This window comes from Schistocerca nitens, chromosome 3 (genome assembly GCF_023898315.1).
Source record: "Schistocerca nitens isolate TAMUIC-IGC-003100 chromosome 3, iqSchNite1.1, whole genome shotgun sequence".
Taxonomy (NCBI): domain Eukaryota; kingdom Metazoa; phylum Arthropoda; class Insecta; order Orthoptera; family Acrididae; genus Schistocerca; species Schistocerca nitens.
In genome coordinates, this window is record NC_064616.1 from 41,155,756 (window position 1) to 41,172,021 (window position 16,266).

A 16,266-nucleotide genomic window follows, 5' to 3' on the forward strand; every position below is an offset into this window, starting at 1 on the left:
CTTAGCCTTTATGTTCCCATGCTGCTCCAGAAGGGCTCCCCTTTCAGAATTTAATTACCCTTCTGTCATCAGACCTCTCCTTGTTACTCCAATCCTGCTTCTGAGGAACTTCATTTCACATGCCTGTAATTTGCTTACATCTCTTCATTACCCATGTTTCAGATGCGTAGGTCAGTATTGGGATGTAGTAACTTCTATACATCACCTTCTTTGCTTTTTTGTGGGACGTCTTTGTTCCAAACCAGACTCCTAACACCTGGCAGGAATTCTGCTGCCCATCTGCTACATTCACCAATTTCTTTCTTATTTCTTCCATTTTCCTTGATCACACCTCCCAAGTATTTGACTCTCTCCACTTTCCTCAATTGTTCACCTCCAATCCTTATTCTAATAGTTGATCTATCTTTCTTTCTTTCTTTCTAGTTTTACCAGGATATCTCATTTGTTTTCATCTAATTTCTTTGCAAACTATCTTGCAGTTTCTTCCCAAGCACTCAACTATTCCCGAATCTCCTCCTCGTTACCCCAGATCGTCAAGTCATCTACAAACACCAATGCTTTCATCTTGTCTCCTCCAGTTGTTTTCTGCCACCTTAGTCATTATGTCATTCAAGATCACAATGAAGAGGAGAAGTGACAATGTGCTGCCCTGTTTCATACCATTTGTTCACTGGAACATATGTCCTTTCATTTCCCACTTTCACACAACTCAGGCTTCCACAGTACATCTCCTCCACTCTGCTTATTGTCTCTTTTTACACTTCCTTCTTTTCTAGTGCTTCCTGGACCTTTCTTCTACAAACACTATCAAATGCCTTTACTATAGCAAGAAAGACCATCACGAGGTCTTCCCCAAATTCATACTGGTGCTCCTGGAGCTGCCTCACTACAAATATGGGGTCAACAGTTTATCTCCAGGTCTGAAGCCATACTGTTCCTCTCTCAATTTGTTCTTGATGCTTGTTCAGATGCTGCTCTCCACGATTTTCTTTTAATTTTAATACCTTGGCAAAGTGTGGTATCAGTGTGCAGTAGCTTTTACTGTAGTTTTTACAATCCCTCTTACTCCCTTTCTTCATTACATGGACAATTAGTGCCCTATTCAAATCTTCTGAAGTCTTCTTCTCACATTACATTACCTTCATCATATGATACAGCCACTGTTTCCCAACCTCCCCTGCCGCCTTCACCATTCAACACTTACTTTGGCCATACCTGGTGCCTTTCCTCCTTTCATCTTGTCCAGTGCCAGTTACATTTCTTTCCATTTCACAGGTCCTTTTCTCCTCCAGAGTTTACTTCTACCTCCTTTAGTCTATTATCCTCATCTCCTAAACCATTCGGATTTAGCAAATTCTCAAAGTACTTCTTCCACACTATCTTCAGTGTCTCTCTGTTATTACAGAGAAACTTCGATGTTATGTTCTCCGATTTTACATTTTTCGTAATTCTACAACATGAATTCATAACCTTTGTGAAAAACCCATAAGATCAATGCTGAAAAATCCTCAATTTTACATTTCTTCCTAGTACAGTTTATCTCTGTTATAAGTTCTTACTCAATGTCTTACTTTACTTCATCCTGTTTTCTTCTTATTGACATCTGATGTGACTGAACGAATTATAAGTGGTTTGCTCCAAGAGCAGTGGTGCAATTCAGAGAATATTTTAGGCCTCTGAAGATCAAGAAGATGTGAAATAGGAAATGCTGACGTAATCCATGATCAGCATAGCCGACAAAAAAAAAAATGGCTCTGAGCATTATGGGACTCAACTGCTGAGGTCATTAGTCCCCTAGAACTTAGAACTACTTAAACCTAACTAACCTAAGGACATCACACACATCCATGCCCGAGGCAGGATTCGAACCTGCGACTGTAGCAGTCGCGCAGTTCCGGACTGAGCGCCTACAACCGCGAGACCAACGCGGCCGGCAAAAATGTTCCAGACCTAGCCAATAAATGACAAAGGGGACCAGCTGCCACTATTTCTTGTGCCACTTATAACTCAGTCTCATCTTTTTGCATGTATTTCCGATGTACTGTATTCAGCAGCAATTTCAATTGTCAACCTTTTAAATTCAAACACCGAGTCTCTAAGAATATGCTCGGTCATAATCAAGGAAACCTCAGCCATTTCCCGCTAGTGTGGTTTTATTGATTGGCGACTTGTTAAGTCACCAGCACACCCACCACACCACTGTTAACACATGAAAAATGAGCTCGCCTGCTGAGTGTGTGGAGATGGGGAGTAGTCCTTCAATGACAGGAGTACAAGTAAGTGTGAAAGAATTTTGTAAAGTGCTAAAAATATACTTTTCATGCAGATGATGTGCTATGGCACAGATGTCACATGGAAATAGAACTAGGGTTTTGCAAATAGCACATATTAAAGGCTTTTGTGTTCAAATCTGACATGATGAAGTTGCAACAACTACACAGACTACTCACATATATACTTTGCACCACACACTGTAGATTACAAAGACGTCAGCAGCGATAGAAGGCTTAAAGCAAAACTGTAGCGCCTTAGCTTTCTTTTAAATTTACATTTTATACAGTATACAGAAATTCACTGAGCTGACTTCTAATAAGCTTGTAACGTCAACTGGAGTAGTAAACTCATTTTTCATGTCTCTGTTTCTCTCATCAAGCCTAAAATAACACTTTGATGGTGGCAGGCATCTAAAATGTGGTTTGTAAGAAAAGCATTAAAAACTGACAGCAATGGTGAAAAATTTTGTCATAACGCAGACGTCAGCATTTATGCTTATGGTTTAACCAGTTAGCTGCTGTGATATTTTTGTTTTAATTCTCCATGTTCATAAAGTTTTGCTTCTTTCTGCACGAGCACAAAGGAAATATCTCTCAAAGATGTGTGTTTTGACTTAAATTATAAGTTGTAGAATGTCAGACAATAGCTTGATTGCCTTGTACCCAGATACAAATTTCAATTTTTTGATGAGTTTTTACTTGCTGTACCACACTGATGAAATTCATTACCACAAATTATTGTATAAACATGGTATTGTACATTTAATTTCCTTCACTTATACAAATTTTATACAATGTATTTGAGAAGATTGGTGTTTTTAATAATATATGCCAATTACATGTGTTTTTGCTTGTACTGATCATTCCATATAGCACTTTCTTACTTCCTCTGCTATCTTCCTTCATCATCTTTGTCCATTCTTCCATCCACTTTCTTCTCTCCTCAGCCACTGTCTTGTTTGCCTCTTTCCTCTTTTTGTTATACTCCTCTCTTGCTAATTAGGTCCTTTCTCCGAACCATAGTTTTTGTTCTCCCTTCCCACTACCTCCTTGACTCTTTCATTCCACCATGGTGTCTCCTTAAACAATTTTCTGTCACTTGTCCTTCCACACACAGCTACTGCAGCTTCTACCATAGCACTTTTAAATTGCCTTTATTCCCATTCTCCTGTTTTTGGTTCATCCTTATGTAGTACTACATGATGTCAAAAAATAATTGATAATTAATGGTATTGTATTTAACATGTTATTGGTTTTGCAAACTTAATATGTTCAAAGAAATATTGTTGCTGATTCTAAAATGTATATAAGACAATTGTAAGGTGAAAGAATTTTAGTTAGTAATATAAATATGTAAATGTGTAGCTTGAGGTGCTGGAGTCATGTTGGCAACGAAGCCGTGAACAATGAATGTAAATTACTTCTTTGAGGATTTTAGCATGAAAAAACTTGGTACGGAAGTGCCTAGACAACAACTGGTGTGGACTCACGGCATGCAATCATACGTGTTCATACTTGCATGTTTGTCAAAAAAATAGTGCACAATATTAGACAGAACTGCCAAAAACTGGGCAAGTAATGTGAAGTTAAAGTGCTTCAAGAAGAAGAATTTACGAAATGACTTTGGATGTAAAACATCGAGGTGTGTGGCTTATGGTTAACATGGATAGCAACTGAAAGGTGGTAATAAGAGCATGTTATCTCTTGGTGTGTTATGGCCTTTTTCAATTCTGGTTGTTAATAAGTCAAAAAAACGGTAGCGAAGATTCCGAAAAACCACTTTTCAAAATTATGACCACACAAATAAGGAAGCGCAAGTATATCGTGCAGCTCGCCAGACGTGAGTCCTTTGCTATTTCACAGTGCATCGAATGATCGAATGAACTTCATCAAAGATTGATAAACTGTTTTAAACTTGTGTTGTAACAGACCTATCTCTCATTACTAGTGACAGGAAGTGTACTAAGTACATCTGATTAAAATTTAATACTATTGATACTGATAACCTCTTAGTAATGCAGAATCCTTTCAGTTGTTGTGAGTATGAAATGGGGCTAATATCCTAGGTCATGCAAGTTTTGTTAATGAAAGTTCCAAGCATATTATTTAAATATTCCAACTAGTATCAGCCTGGATGGTAGACATAGGAAGATAATAAGTGTGTGCACATTATTGTACTTCAAACTTAACTGGGTACTGAGCTGAATCCAGACGAAACTGTTAGTGGTAATAGCAGATACGAATATCAACTGCTTTCCAGACTGTCTCACAGGTTTATGTTTCTGAAGTTCTTAGTTTAATAAGTTACTAATATTACTGGAAGTGTTGTAGCTACAAATAATTCAACTTAGCTTCCCCAAATGTTGTACTGGTTGCTTTTCACAGAGATGATGATGTGCCTATAAATAATTATTTGAGAGACTTGTGCCCATTTAAGATGTGAATTAAGTACTTCTGTTTTCCAAATAGACTTATTGCCATATGAGGGTTTAATGTGCTTCAGTGGCAAAAGGGTTATTGACTGAAGAAATGAGGGTATGTGGGATTGGATAGTAGTTATGAAATTAATGGCACTGTTTGACAATTAATGGTACTGGTACTTAAGCCCTCAATGCCAAATGTCACAAATTCACATCATACCAACATTGTGCTAATAATTGGACACTTAACTGTTTTTGGGCACCAGTGTTGGTACATAATGATTCTGCATGGGGCTACCAATGCTTCTGACAAGTGCTGTATTCTCCTGAGTGCTTTAATTGTAGTATGGCAATTGCAGTGACCACAAATTTATCTGACTGCCTTGGGGCATACCTGGTCACCACTATAAATGGTGATCGTTACCAATTATCAAAGTTTTGTCCGCATTTTTCAAATACTATTTTAAAGTTACAGTTTAACTAAAGGAGTGAAGATCAAAGAAAGAAGTTGGATCAAAATTGAGGGAGGACATTGCAGTGTACAGGGATACTACTAAAAGAATGGTTGAAGAACGACTAAAAGCACATATGAGCTGTTGAAGGGTAGGAACAGACAGCTCAGATGTTTAAGAACATGCTTTGCAGCTACCGGATTCAGTGCGACAAAACTTAGGCACTTGCAGCCACTAGCAGATACAATGAAAGTCTCTATAGAGGGGCCACAGATATAGCTAAACCGACTAATAATTTTAATTGGAGGAGGAGGGTGTACAACTGGATGATATCTGGATTCTGGTGTTGAAGATGTGTACTGGTCTTCCACCATGGAGTGATAGCAACAGAAGATGACACCACCTAACAATGGCCAATTGTGTTCAAGTATTTAAAACATATGACATCACACCTCTGTATGGGATCTCATGGAAACAAGTAAAAAGAATTTCACTTCTGTTTGTAGTGAGCCCAGGTGTGCGCGGACTTCCAAAGCAGCTACAAACCTCCCCACCCCTCAATGTCGTCCTCTGAAGATGGGGACAAAGCATTGGGTTTCAATAAGAAATTCATCTGACCATGACATAATAGCCCAAAGTATTTTAATATGTGTGAGTTGTCATCCTGTGGGTGATATCAAAATGTGTGAGTACCTCTGATACTAGTCTCCATTGGAAAACATTTTCACGATCATGGATGTCTGTGATTCAACATAATGTCTTCTACAAGTAACTTTGCGTTTTCATGATCTTTGGCACTTGGCACACCTTTGATGACCACATATCAGGTGAGAAGTCAGTGCAGACTATTATCCATCAATACCTGTTTGTGTCCTTTGGGAACCTCCCCAGAAGGTCAAAACCAATTCAGTGGAATAGCATTGCTGCAGGCAGGATTTGGTACCCCAAGTCTCCTGGAGGTAATTGCAGCACATTTTTCTGGCATGCCTTACAGAGGCTTACACTGTGTCTATGATTGGGAGATGCCTGGTCAGTGATACTTCCAACTGATTCTGCTAAAAGTCTTCTTTAATCCTACGTGACCAGATGTTGCAGCATTGTGGAAATACTTCAAACTTCAGGAAAGCTGGTCATAGATGAGCTGGGATGACATGCAACCATTCCCACACCATTGGATCATAGTGCCTTTTAGACAAATCCCCCCCCCCCCCCTCTCTCTCTCTCTCTCTCTCTCTCTCTCTCTCTCTCTCTCTCTCTCTCTCTGTCTCTCTCTCTCTCTCTCTTTAATTCTCCTAGTGTTGGCTTCTCCTTCTTCAAGACTTCTATGTTTTTCAGGAGTACTGTATCTTCCCTTTGTTCAGTATCAAGGTCATTTAACATAATGATAACAGATTTTGTTCAAAATGCTGCGTTCCACCAATGGTTTCTTTGAAAGGCAGTCAGTGTCCTTGTATTTGTATCTGCTTTACTATACCATTGTTACACAATACTTCTGAAACCACAGTGCCCATCTCATCAGTCAACTCGACAGATCCTTCACACCAGTCAGCCAGTGCAGAGGCTGGTGATCTGTCACAGCAGTAATTGGTTTGCCGCATAAATACGGTCAGAACTTGTTGATAGCCTAAATGTAAGTCACTCTTCCTCAATTGCAGACTAGTTCATCTCTTTAAGGCCATGATAAATTTTTTCTTCCACCTCATTCCATGAAAATTTGTCATCTCCCTGCAGTAGTTCTTGCAACAAACACACTTTGGTACAGAAGTCCCTTATGAATTTCCAGTAGTACAAGCACATTCCAAAAAAACTTCTCACTTCACGAATGTGCGAAGGAGTCCGAAAATCTGTGACTGCTCTAATTTTCTCTGGATCAGGACATACTCCGTCGCCATTCACTATATTTCCCCAAAATTTTCCATTTCAATGGTGGTGAAAAGGCACTTCTTTGGATTCAAATGCAGGCCTGCAGTCTGAACACACTTCAACACAGTTGTCAGGCAGCTTAGATGGTCTTCAAATTTGTTATATATAAAAAAACTACAATATCGTCCAGTTAACGAAGACTCATCATCAATTTGAAGTGTTGAAGCGAGCTGTCCATAATATGTAGCTGGAGTATTACATATTCCTAACACTATGCTTCTTAACTCATTGAGGCTGTCAGGAGTTATGAAGGCACTCCACTCCTTACACACTCAGCCTCAAGGCACTCCACTCCTCACACACTTGGCCTCACCAACCCTGATTTTCCAGTACCCTGCCTGCATGTTCATACGTGAGAAATATTTTTCTCATTTCAAGCAATCCAAGGTATCACCAATATGCAAGAACTGATAGACATCTTTCTTTGTGGTTTTGTTCAGTCAAAAAAACCATGTGTAGTCCTTCCTCCACAGGTGAGGACCAAGGGCTCCCTGAACGTTCAATTATGTTAGCTTGCAGCATCTTCTCCACTTCCTTCCCAATCGTCAATCACTCATCTCGCAACACCCTGTTTGAGCACTGGCTAATTAGTGGATGATGGTGTTTTACCATGGGCCACTTGATCTGTTTTTTTTTCCCCACTCCTGATTTGAAAGCATCCGAAAATTGATGCAGAACAGCTGTCTCTCATCAATGTTGTTACTCAGTCAGGTCAGATCCTATTGGCAGTACGATAGTGACTTCCTTTCCTGGGCTGTCTGTGGTGGTAACAGAGCACAATTCTTTGTCTACGACACTAAGCTATCCATCCTGGACTGTTTTGGCTGTCCCCACATGCACACCTTCAGGGACGAGGTCTGGCTGCTTGTGACAATTAATGATCCTAAGTTATCCTCGACCACCTACAGTACTTGTGATCATCGCTGGCACTTGTATTTGTACTGTGAGCCTGAATAGCTTTTTGCGATCGACAAAAAGCCTCAAAATTTGACCTAGCCTCTCAAGTGATGACTGGAGCTCATCTTGATTAAGCAGGGATAACAATGTCTTCAATGACAAACACCTGCCCAGAGCAATCTTTGTTATGTGTCTTTGTTGGAATAGTTTCGTCAATCTAGAGCTCTAATCTGTCACAGTCTCTGTCTCCTTCTCCTTGTGATACCTGGAAGTAGTCCCATCTGACAATAACATAGCAATTACATTCTGTCAAAATGGCAAATTTGAAGAGCCATGTTCTGTCACTGACAGTCATTCTTACAATACATGTTCCTGTCGGCTGGACATATTTCCCTTTTGTGAACTTCCACACAATCACTTTTGTATCATGGAACAGTCCTTTATAGCTAACAACGGTGTGCATCTCACATCAGAGAAAGAAAGCCACTGGGTCAACTAGTGCCCGAATAGGTTGGCCACCTATTATGACATCAATGAAATTTTCCGAATCTCAGCATCTGTCGCCCATAGAGGATTTTTCATCGAGACGGCCTCGTCTGTCTAGATCGCCTAACTTCGTTTTCCTAAAGACGGCAGCTGGACAAGCAGCTGGTATCTCTGTACCAAAATGGGGGATGGCTATGAAATGCTGGATGGTGACCTCACCTAAGGTACAGCAACAGGCTTCGTCCCACAGGTGAACTATAATCGTTCTTAGTTGGCTGGTGTAATAGAACTGTTGTGATGGTTGACATATGGAGGTGTAACAGTAGTCAAAAACTCACCTTCTTTCTCTGCAGTAGTGTACAACATGTCCAAGGCTCCACAATCCACCAATGCACCAATGTATTGCTCTAAGTCCTCCAAATCTATGTTATTCTACAAGATGTTATACCTGGATGGGAGTTCATTGTACCTGTGTCAGTCAAGTGTCGGGCTGTCGTCTGACAGAGTCAGTGGGAGTCCAAGGAAGCCAAGTCCATTCTTCATGGCTCATCTGGCTGGTGGCAGAGACTGGTGTTAAAGATTGATACAGTTCTTCTTTGAGATTTTCTATAACCTCCTGACATATGGGATCATCATTCATGGCTGCTGACTCTTGTGTACTCAATCTAACATGTCTGGCTGTCATACAATGCTCTTTCTCTTCCCTTACTAGCTGGCATATGAGACAGATGAGCTCATACTGATCTTCTCCAAGATATTTCGAGTCTTCCAATATCTTTGCTTAATCACTTATGTAGGTCACTAATAGGAATGAGGCAAGTACTACGGTAAACTTATCAGGAATCTATATTTAATTCTCCACACTGAATTTAGTTTTAATTGTGTCATCTCATTTGTTAATTTGACCTATTGTTTTTTGTTGTAAAGATACAAGTCCATACATAGAGAAGGGATGCCTTTAATGCAACATTTTAGTTTCCTCCTGAAAGATCTTATGATCTACAAAACCGAATGTCTTGGCAAAATCATCGAAAATGAGAACATGGTACTTTTTCTCATTTAGAGTATTCTTTACAAAAGTCAGACTGAGCAGTTGTTTAAAACTTGTCAGAAAAGTGGTCCATTATTCTGTTACAAGCCACCTCCTAAAAAATTACTGACAACAGGGGACGAATATAGATTAGTCTATAATTAGAGGTTACTCCAGTTTTCTGCACTTTAATAAATGGGTATTACTACTGAATATTTCATTGGTCAGGAAACATTTTCTGACTCTTTGGCTGATTATAAATTGAAGTTCTAATCTATCAGTTGAGTTGGCAATCTTTTATCTACTGGCAGAGCATTCAGTGTACATCTACATAAATCCAGTGTATCTGTATTTATTGGTCGATTTTTGTCCCAGGGTTTTCAGTTACTGTTAGGAAGAATTCATTTAATCTAGTGACCACAGATTTTGATCTAACACCATCTGTTTTGCAACTACTGCCATCAGGGTCTTTAATACCATTTGCATCAGTGGTTTTATTCAATTCATGTTTAATAATGGTTCAGAATGTCTCTGCACTGTTCTTAGACGTCTGATATTTTTCTGTATGATTTTTGCCTTTTAGATAACATGGTGAAGATCTTTGCAGTTTTCTATTCCTGGCATACGATATTTTGACCCAGGTGTTAGCTATCATTCTTCTCAGCTTTCCTGGCCAACACACACACACACACACACACACACACACACACACACACACACACACACACACACACACACACTCCTTCCCCCCCCCCCCCTCTCTCTCTCTCTCTCTCTCTCTCTCTCTCTCTCTCTCTCTCTCCCCCCCCCCTCTCCCCCACCCCCCCACCCCCACCCCCCGCCCCCAGTTTTTTCTACTGAGTCTTACTAATAATCTAACTAGCTGATGACGTTTAAAACATTTCCAGGTGGGTGCAGATACTCTATCAGAATTACTTTTTGTACTTTCCCAGATCTATTATAAACAAAAATTACTAAAACAGCTGCTCAGTTCAGTACTTTTTATTTTATTTATTTATTTATTTATTTGTATGTCTCACATGGAGCTTAAAATTGCAGGTATATGACGTTAGTAATACTACATATAACAGGAATATGAAAATACAATACTACATATAAAACTAACTAAATGTCAAGATCTAGTTTCCTAATCCATGTAAGATCTGTATCATCAGCTTTCATGAGGTTGCTCCAACTCCCCTGGTAGGAACACAAGGGGCATTCACCTCTAATGTGCTTGACTATCTGGTTCAGAACCCGACAGCCACAAACCGGAGACTGTAGCACCCCATTTGTAAAAATAGTCTGTGCATCGGCCATGCCCAGTGTGAGCTCTGTTCAATTTGACCCACAGTTTCCTGTCGAGTTCTGTGCCAGCAGTATCACAGTTATACTTTTGGAATCATTCATGCTCTTCAGGATTTTCAGTTACACTTTTGGAACCATTCACGCTCTTCAGGATTTTCAATAAGCTGACAGCTCTGGTCCCACAGGTCTGTCACCCAGGTATTACTGGCATCTAGCTGTTGTGCTTGTTGTAATGGTGGGTTTCTGGAACAGAGTCTATTTCATTGTAAATTTGGTATGTCTTCCTGCATGGGTAATTCCAGGTTCTCCTGTAGCTTGCGTATTCATTAAGCAAGGCCTCACTTCTGCGGATTGCGGGTGGATAGATGTTGCTCAGCAGAGGAAGCCAATAAACAGTTGTTGGTGTGATTGCCCCAGTTATTAACCACATAGTATTGTTCAACTGGATGTTGATCAATTTGGTGTGGCAGCTGTTTAGCCACACCGGGGCACAATACTTGGCTGTTGAGAAGACGAGCACATTGGACGATGTGCACAAGGTATCTGCTGAAGCTCCCCATGTCATTCCACACAGTTTTTGAATAATACTGTTCTGAGTTTTAATCTTGGAAGCAGTATTTACAAGATGTTTTCTATATGAAAGGGTGCTGTCAAGGGTAACATCAAGGTACTTAGGGTACCTGTTATGACAAAGAGTGTTTCCATTAAGTTTCACTCTGAGTTCCATGTTAGATTGCTTGCTTGTCAGATGGACTGAACATACTTCAGTTTTACTTGTACCGGGTTTAAGTCACCACTTTCTAAAACATGCACTCATAACGGATAGATCTTCTGTAAGAATTGTCTCCACTCATCCAAGATCCTTGGATCTACATACAAGAGCAATATCATCCACATAGCAGAATTTTGTTGACCTGGTATTGGGGAGATCGGAGATATATAGGTTGAATAACACAGGGACTAAGACGGAGCCCTGTGGTAGACCATTGCTTAATTTCCTCTCCTTGCTCGCATTTTCTCCCAAGTAAACACGGAAATATCTATTGTTTATCATGGTGTTGATGAGAGATACAGTTTTTCTGCATCGGACTGTTTTTAGTTATTTATATATCATCCCTTCTCTCCAGACTGTGACATATGCTGTGGTTAGGTCCACGAATGCGACAGATGTCTTCACGTTTTCTTAGAAACCAGTCTCTGTGAAACACATTAGGGCCAGTACCTGGTCGTAGCAACTTCTCTGTGGCCAGAAACCTGCTTGATCAGCTGGGATATGTTCCAGAATGAAGCTGCTAATTCTATTATAGATTAGCCTCTCCAAGAGTTTATAAGTACAGCTCAAAAGGGAAACTGGTTTGAAGCTTTGAGGATGGTCAGCTGGTTTACCTGGTTTCAAAATTGCCACTATTTCTGTTGTCTTTAGGTCGTTGGGCAGTGATCCAATATCTAGGGTGTTGGAGAAGAAGCGGACCAGCCATTGTTTTCCACCATTACCCATGTTTATCAGAAATTCTGGGTTTATATTATCCATACCAGGTGCTTTATCATGTTTAGTTTGTTTCAAGACCTCACCCAATTCAGTCAGTGTAAACAGTGGAAAGAAACTGGATTCGTTTGGGCATTTGGTTACCTGAAATACCATATTTCTGCCTGGATTTATTGGAGGCTCCGCCAAGCTGATGCATAGGACTCCACACCTTTCTACTTCAATGTCTGAAGTTTACATTTTCTACCATCTCACACCATCATACTCTTCTAGCAGTGTCAAGACTTTGTAGGAGCTCGTCTGCAATATCACTGTCATGCTTTGCTATACAGCGAGCAGTAGCAACAGTCTGGTGCTGCTGCTCACAATATGATTTCAGTTGCCTGAGACTCCAGTCGTGTGTGTGTGTGTGTGTGTGTGTGTGTGTGTGTGTGTGTGTGTGTGTGTGTGTGTGTTTTTGTATTGTTGACAAAGGCCATTGGCCAAAATGGCACATCATTTCATTTTTTGTGTATATAGTCACTCCTCCTATCCTTGTATTATGCCAAAAGTAATATGATACAGACTTGTTACCATTGCAGTGCAACAGTTCAGTTTCTCTCATTTCCAAATTATGTTCTGTTGTGCATAAAACATGTAGAAATACCTTCTGGTTTTTCAGTTACTTATAGTGATATGAGAAGCTCCTTTTTTTAATCATGCCATCTGTAGAAGATATTCCAAATGTCTACCAAGTACACTATCCTTTTCATAGTTACAATTCCGTGCACTATATAACTCAAAAACAGCTTAATCCACGATTTAAACAGAATGGCTTACCTCTTGAACAATTTGCACCAAAAGACGGCAGTGTAAGTGACATACAGAGAATCTTTACATATTCTGGCAAATTTCCCCACACTTTCAGGAACAATGTAATCTGCTATGAGGAACCAAACATCAAGGGGGTATCTAACTCCAGGTTCTTCCACAACACATGGTATTTTTATCACCTCCTCAGATGTCGCAGCCCTTTCTGAAACAGCACATGTAACGGAACTCACATTAACAGTAGGAAACTAAAAACAATCTTTGGAAAATTCTACTGTTACTAAGGTAAAATAACTATTAATAGCTGTGGACACAACAGCAATATCTTTAAACAAAAGTCCAATGTACTACCACAGGACACCAGGTGATAGAGTATTTTCCGAGTCAGAGTTCATTTTATGCCAACAAACTTCTCTTGTACTCTTGCCACTTCACACATCCTTGGGTGGAATAACCTCTCATCAGTAGCACCAACTTCACAGTAAATGCTAAGTAAGTAATTCAGCTCCATCCACTCTCTTCCATTCTATGGATGCAAAATATGCAGAAAACAAATAATTTCTTGTGCAGTCTTTTTTTCCCCATCATTTCTAGAAGAATATCCTCTTGCAGAAGCAGTTCATGGATAAATATCTCCTTTTACAGATGCTTTTTAGTGAAATTTCTGGGCAAGTGAATTTGTGAATGCCATTTGAAAATTACTGATAAAGGGTGGCCAGGGAGAATTGTTCAAATGGTGTTATTAGCAACAGGTTAGTACATCAGGATGATCAGACAGACAACTATATGGTTATAGGTCATGAAACAATGCAGTGCTGTGTCAGTCTAAGGATGGTTTGATGTTGGTTTACCTGCCTCAGAATGCATTTACAGCCATATGACAGTGTGATCTTTTTTGCCCCTTATCCTCTCAGGTGTTATTTCCCCCGTTTACCAAAATCACCCCACATATATAACATAAATGTATCATTAAAATTATTCAGTGTCATCTCTCATTACACAAAAATTCAGTGTTGGTTGGTTGGTTTTGGGGTTTGATGGGGGCTAAACATTGAGGTCATCAGTCCCCTGTTCCAAACAGACATACTTGTAAAAGGCCTATACAGTACAAGTGTAACCTCTGCACCCAGAGGGAGGGAACACCAAGGGGTACAGAGCTAAAATGAACACCGCAATAACACAAAATAAAGGACACTTAAAAGGAGCAGAGCAAATAGCTGACTAGGGTAAAACAGACTACAGTGGTTGATGGATCAGGTAAAAGGTCAACCACTCAACTACAAACGAAGAAACTCCAGCTGGAAAGCGTTGATAGAGGTACCAACACAACTTGTTACCATAAAAGACACTATTTAGGTATCCACGTCACAATTAAAGTCACTGGAGTGGGTGTAGCCTGAGAAATAATGCGAGAGCGCCCACACTAGAGTGAGCGATAAAACCCAGCTGCACGGATAAAACGTAAAACTGAGGCAGCTATAGAGGCATCGTCACCTAGTATTAAAGGAAGTGCAACTGGTAAATTAAAGGACAGCCGCAAGGGGGCTAAATGGGGGCAGTCCATCAGAAGATGGACCACTGTCAGCCCTGCATCACAGCGACACTTGGGCAGGTTCCCACATCGAAGGAGATAGCTGTGGGTCAACAGCGTATGTCCAATTCAGAGAAGGCAGAGAACAATTGAGTCCCTACGCGTGCTCCTCAAGGATGAGTTCCATACGGCCGTGGATGACTTTATCATGCGGAGCTTATTTGGCGTGTTCAAGACAGACATCGCGGACCTTGCGATGTAGGGCTGACCGGAGGTCTCTTTCCACAAGACCAAGCTCCAGGGGTGGTGAAGTGGTGGCCTGCTTGGCCAACCGATAGACACATTCGTTTCCTGGAATGTCGATGTGGCCCGGGGTCCCGAGAATAACACTGGTCGAGTGCTTGCAATCCACTCAGGGAATCACTGCATATGACAAATGACTCCCCAGGGCAGGAGGAAAGGGGAGCGAGTGCACGATAAAGAGCAACCAGCTCCGCAGTGAAAACACTGCTCCCACAAGGCAGGGAATGCTGCTCAGCGTAGTCGCTGTGGATGAAAGCAAACCCAGTGTGCCCATCGACCACAGGACCATCGGTGTAGACTACATCTACACCACGAAACGAGGCACGAGCCATCAATTGTTGACGAAGACTGGCAGGTGGAACAGAGGACTTGGAGTCGCAGGACAAATCCAAGCAAAGCCTCAAGTGAGGGAGGGACCAAGGGGGTAGAGGAAGAGGGCCGGAAGGATGGAGGAAGTGGAAAGGGCTCTAGTGACGAGAGAAGGGAACAAATGCGGACGGCGATCGGGAGACCCGACCTAGGCCGCTGTCGTGGGGAGGGGAGTGCAGACAATGGAAAAAGGAGCCTGTGGTTTGGGTGGTCGGGCGAGGTGTGGACGTGGGGGGATGTATGACGCAAGCAACTGTTGTCAGCGGAATCGTAGGGGAGGGATTCCAGCTTCTACAAGAAGGCTAGTGACCGGACTAGTGTGGAAGGCACCTGTTGCCAGTGTGACGCCACAATGGAGAATTGCCTTGAGGATCTGCAAGGTTGAAGGTGCTGCTGAGTCATACATCATGCTCCCGTAGTTGAGACGGGACTGGACTAAGGTCTTATAGAGCTGTAGGAGGGTTGTTCGTGCAGCCCCCCAAACTGTGTGGCTGAAGCAGCGAAGTATGTTGAGGTGCCGCCAGCACCGTTGTTTAAGCTCGCGAAGATGAGAGGTCCAAGTGAGCTGAGCATCAAACAGCATGCCAAGAAAGCGATGTGTCTCCTCAATACGAAGGAGTTCATTGGCAAGGTAGAGCTCTGGATGGAGATGGACCATTCGACGACAACAGAAATGCATCACTCGGGTCTTAGAGGCTGAGAACTGAAAACCATGGTTGGATGCCCAAAAATGTGCCTTACGGATAGCTCCCTGCAGCCGCCGTTCAGAGACACTGATGCTTGGGGAACTATAATACAGACAAAAGTCACTGGCATATAGAGAGGAACAGACCGATGACCCCACCGCAGCCGCAAGACCATTAATCGCCACCAAAAAGAGGGGAACACTGAGAACCGAGCCCTGCAAGACACCGTTCTCCTGAATATGAGAAGAGCTAAAATAAGTGCAAACTCTAACCCGAAAGGAGCGATTGGAGG

General features: G+C 41.4%; 1 protein-coding gene across 3 annotated transcripts in view; it reads right to left on the reverse strand.

Annotated features, from left to right (window-relative positions):
• Positions 1–16,266, reverse strand: part of LOC126247988 (transmembrane protein 183-like) — a 253,217-nt gene that overhangs the window by 108,582 nt on the left and 128,369 nt on the right. For all 3 annotated transcript variants that reach the window (XR_007545395.1, XM_049948571.1, XM_049948572.1), the window contains exon 5: positions 13,095–13,290. Coding sequence is in view for 2 of the 3 variants with exons in the window: in XM_049948571.1 (XP_049804528.1) it covers positions 13,095–13,290 (196 nt within the window). In the remaining variant the exon portion in view is untranslated. The remainder of the gene's footprint in view (positions 1–13,094; positions 13,291–16,266) is intronic.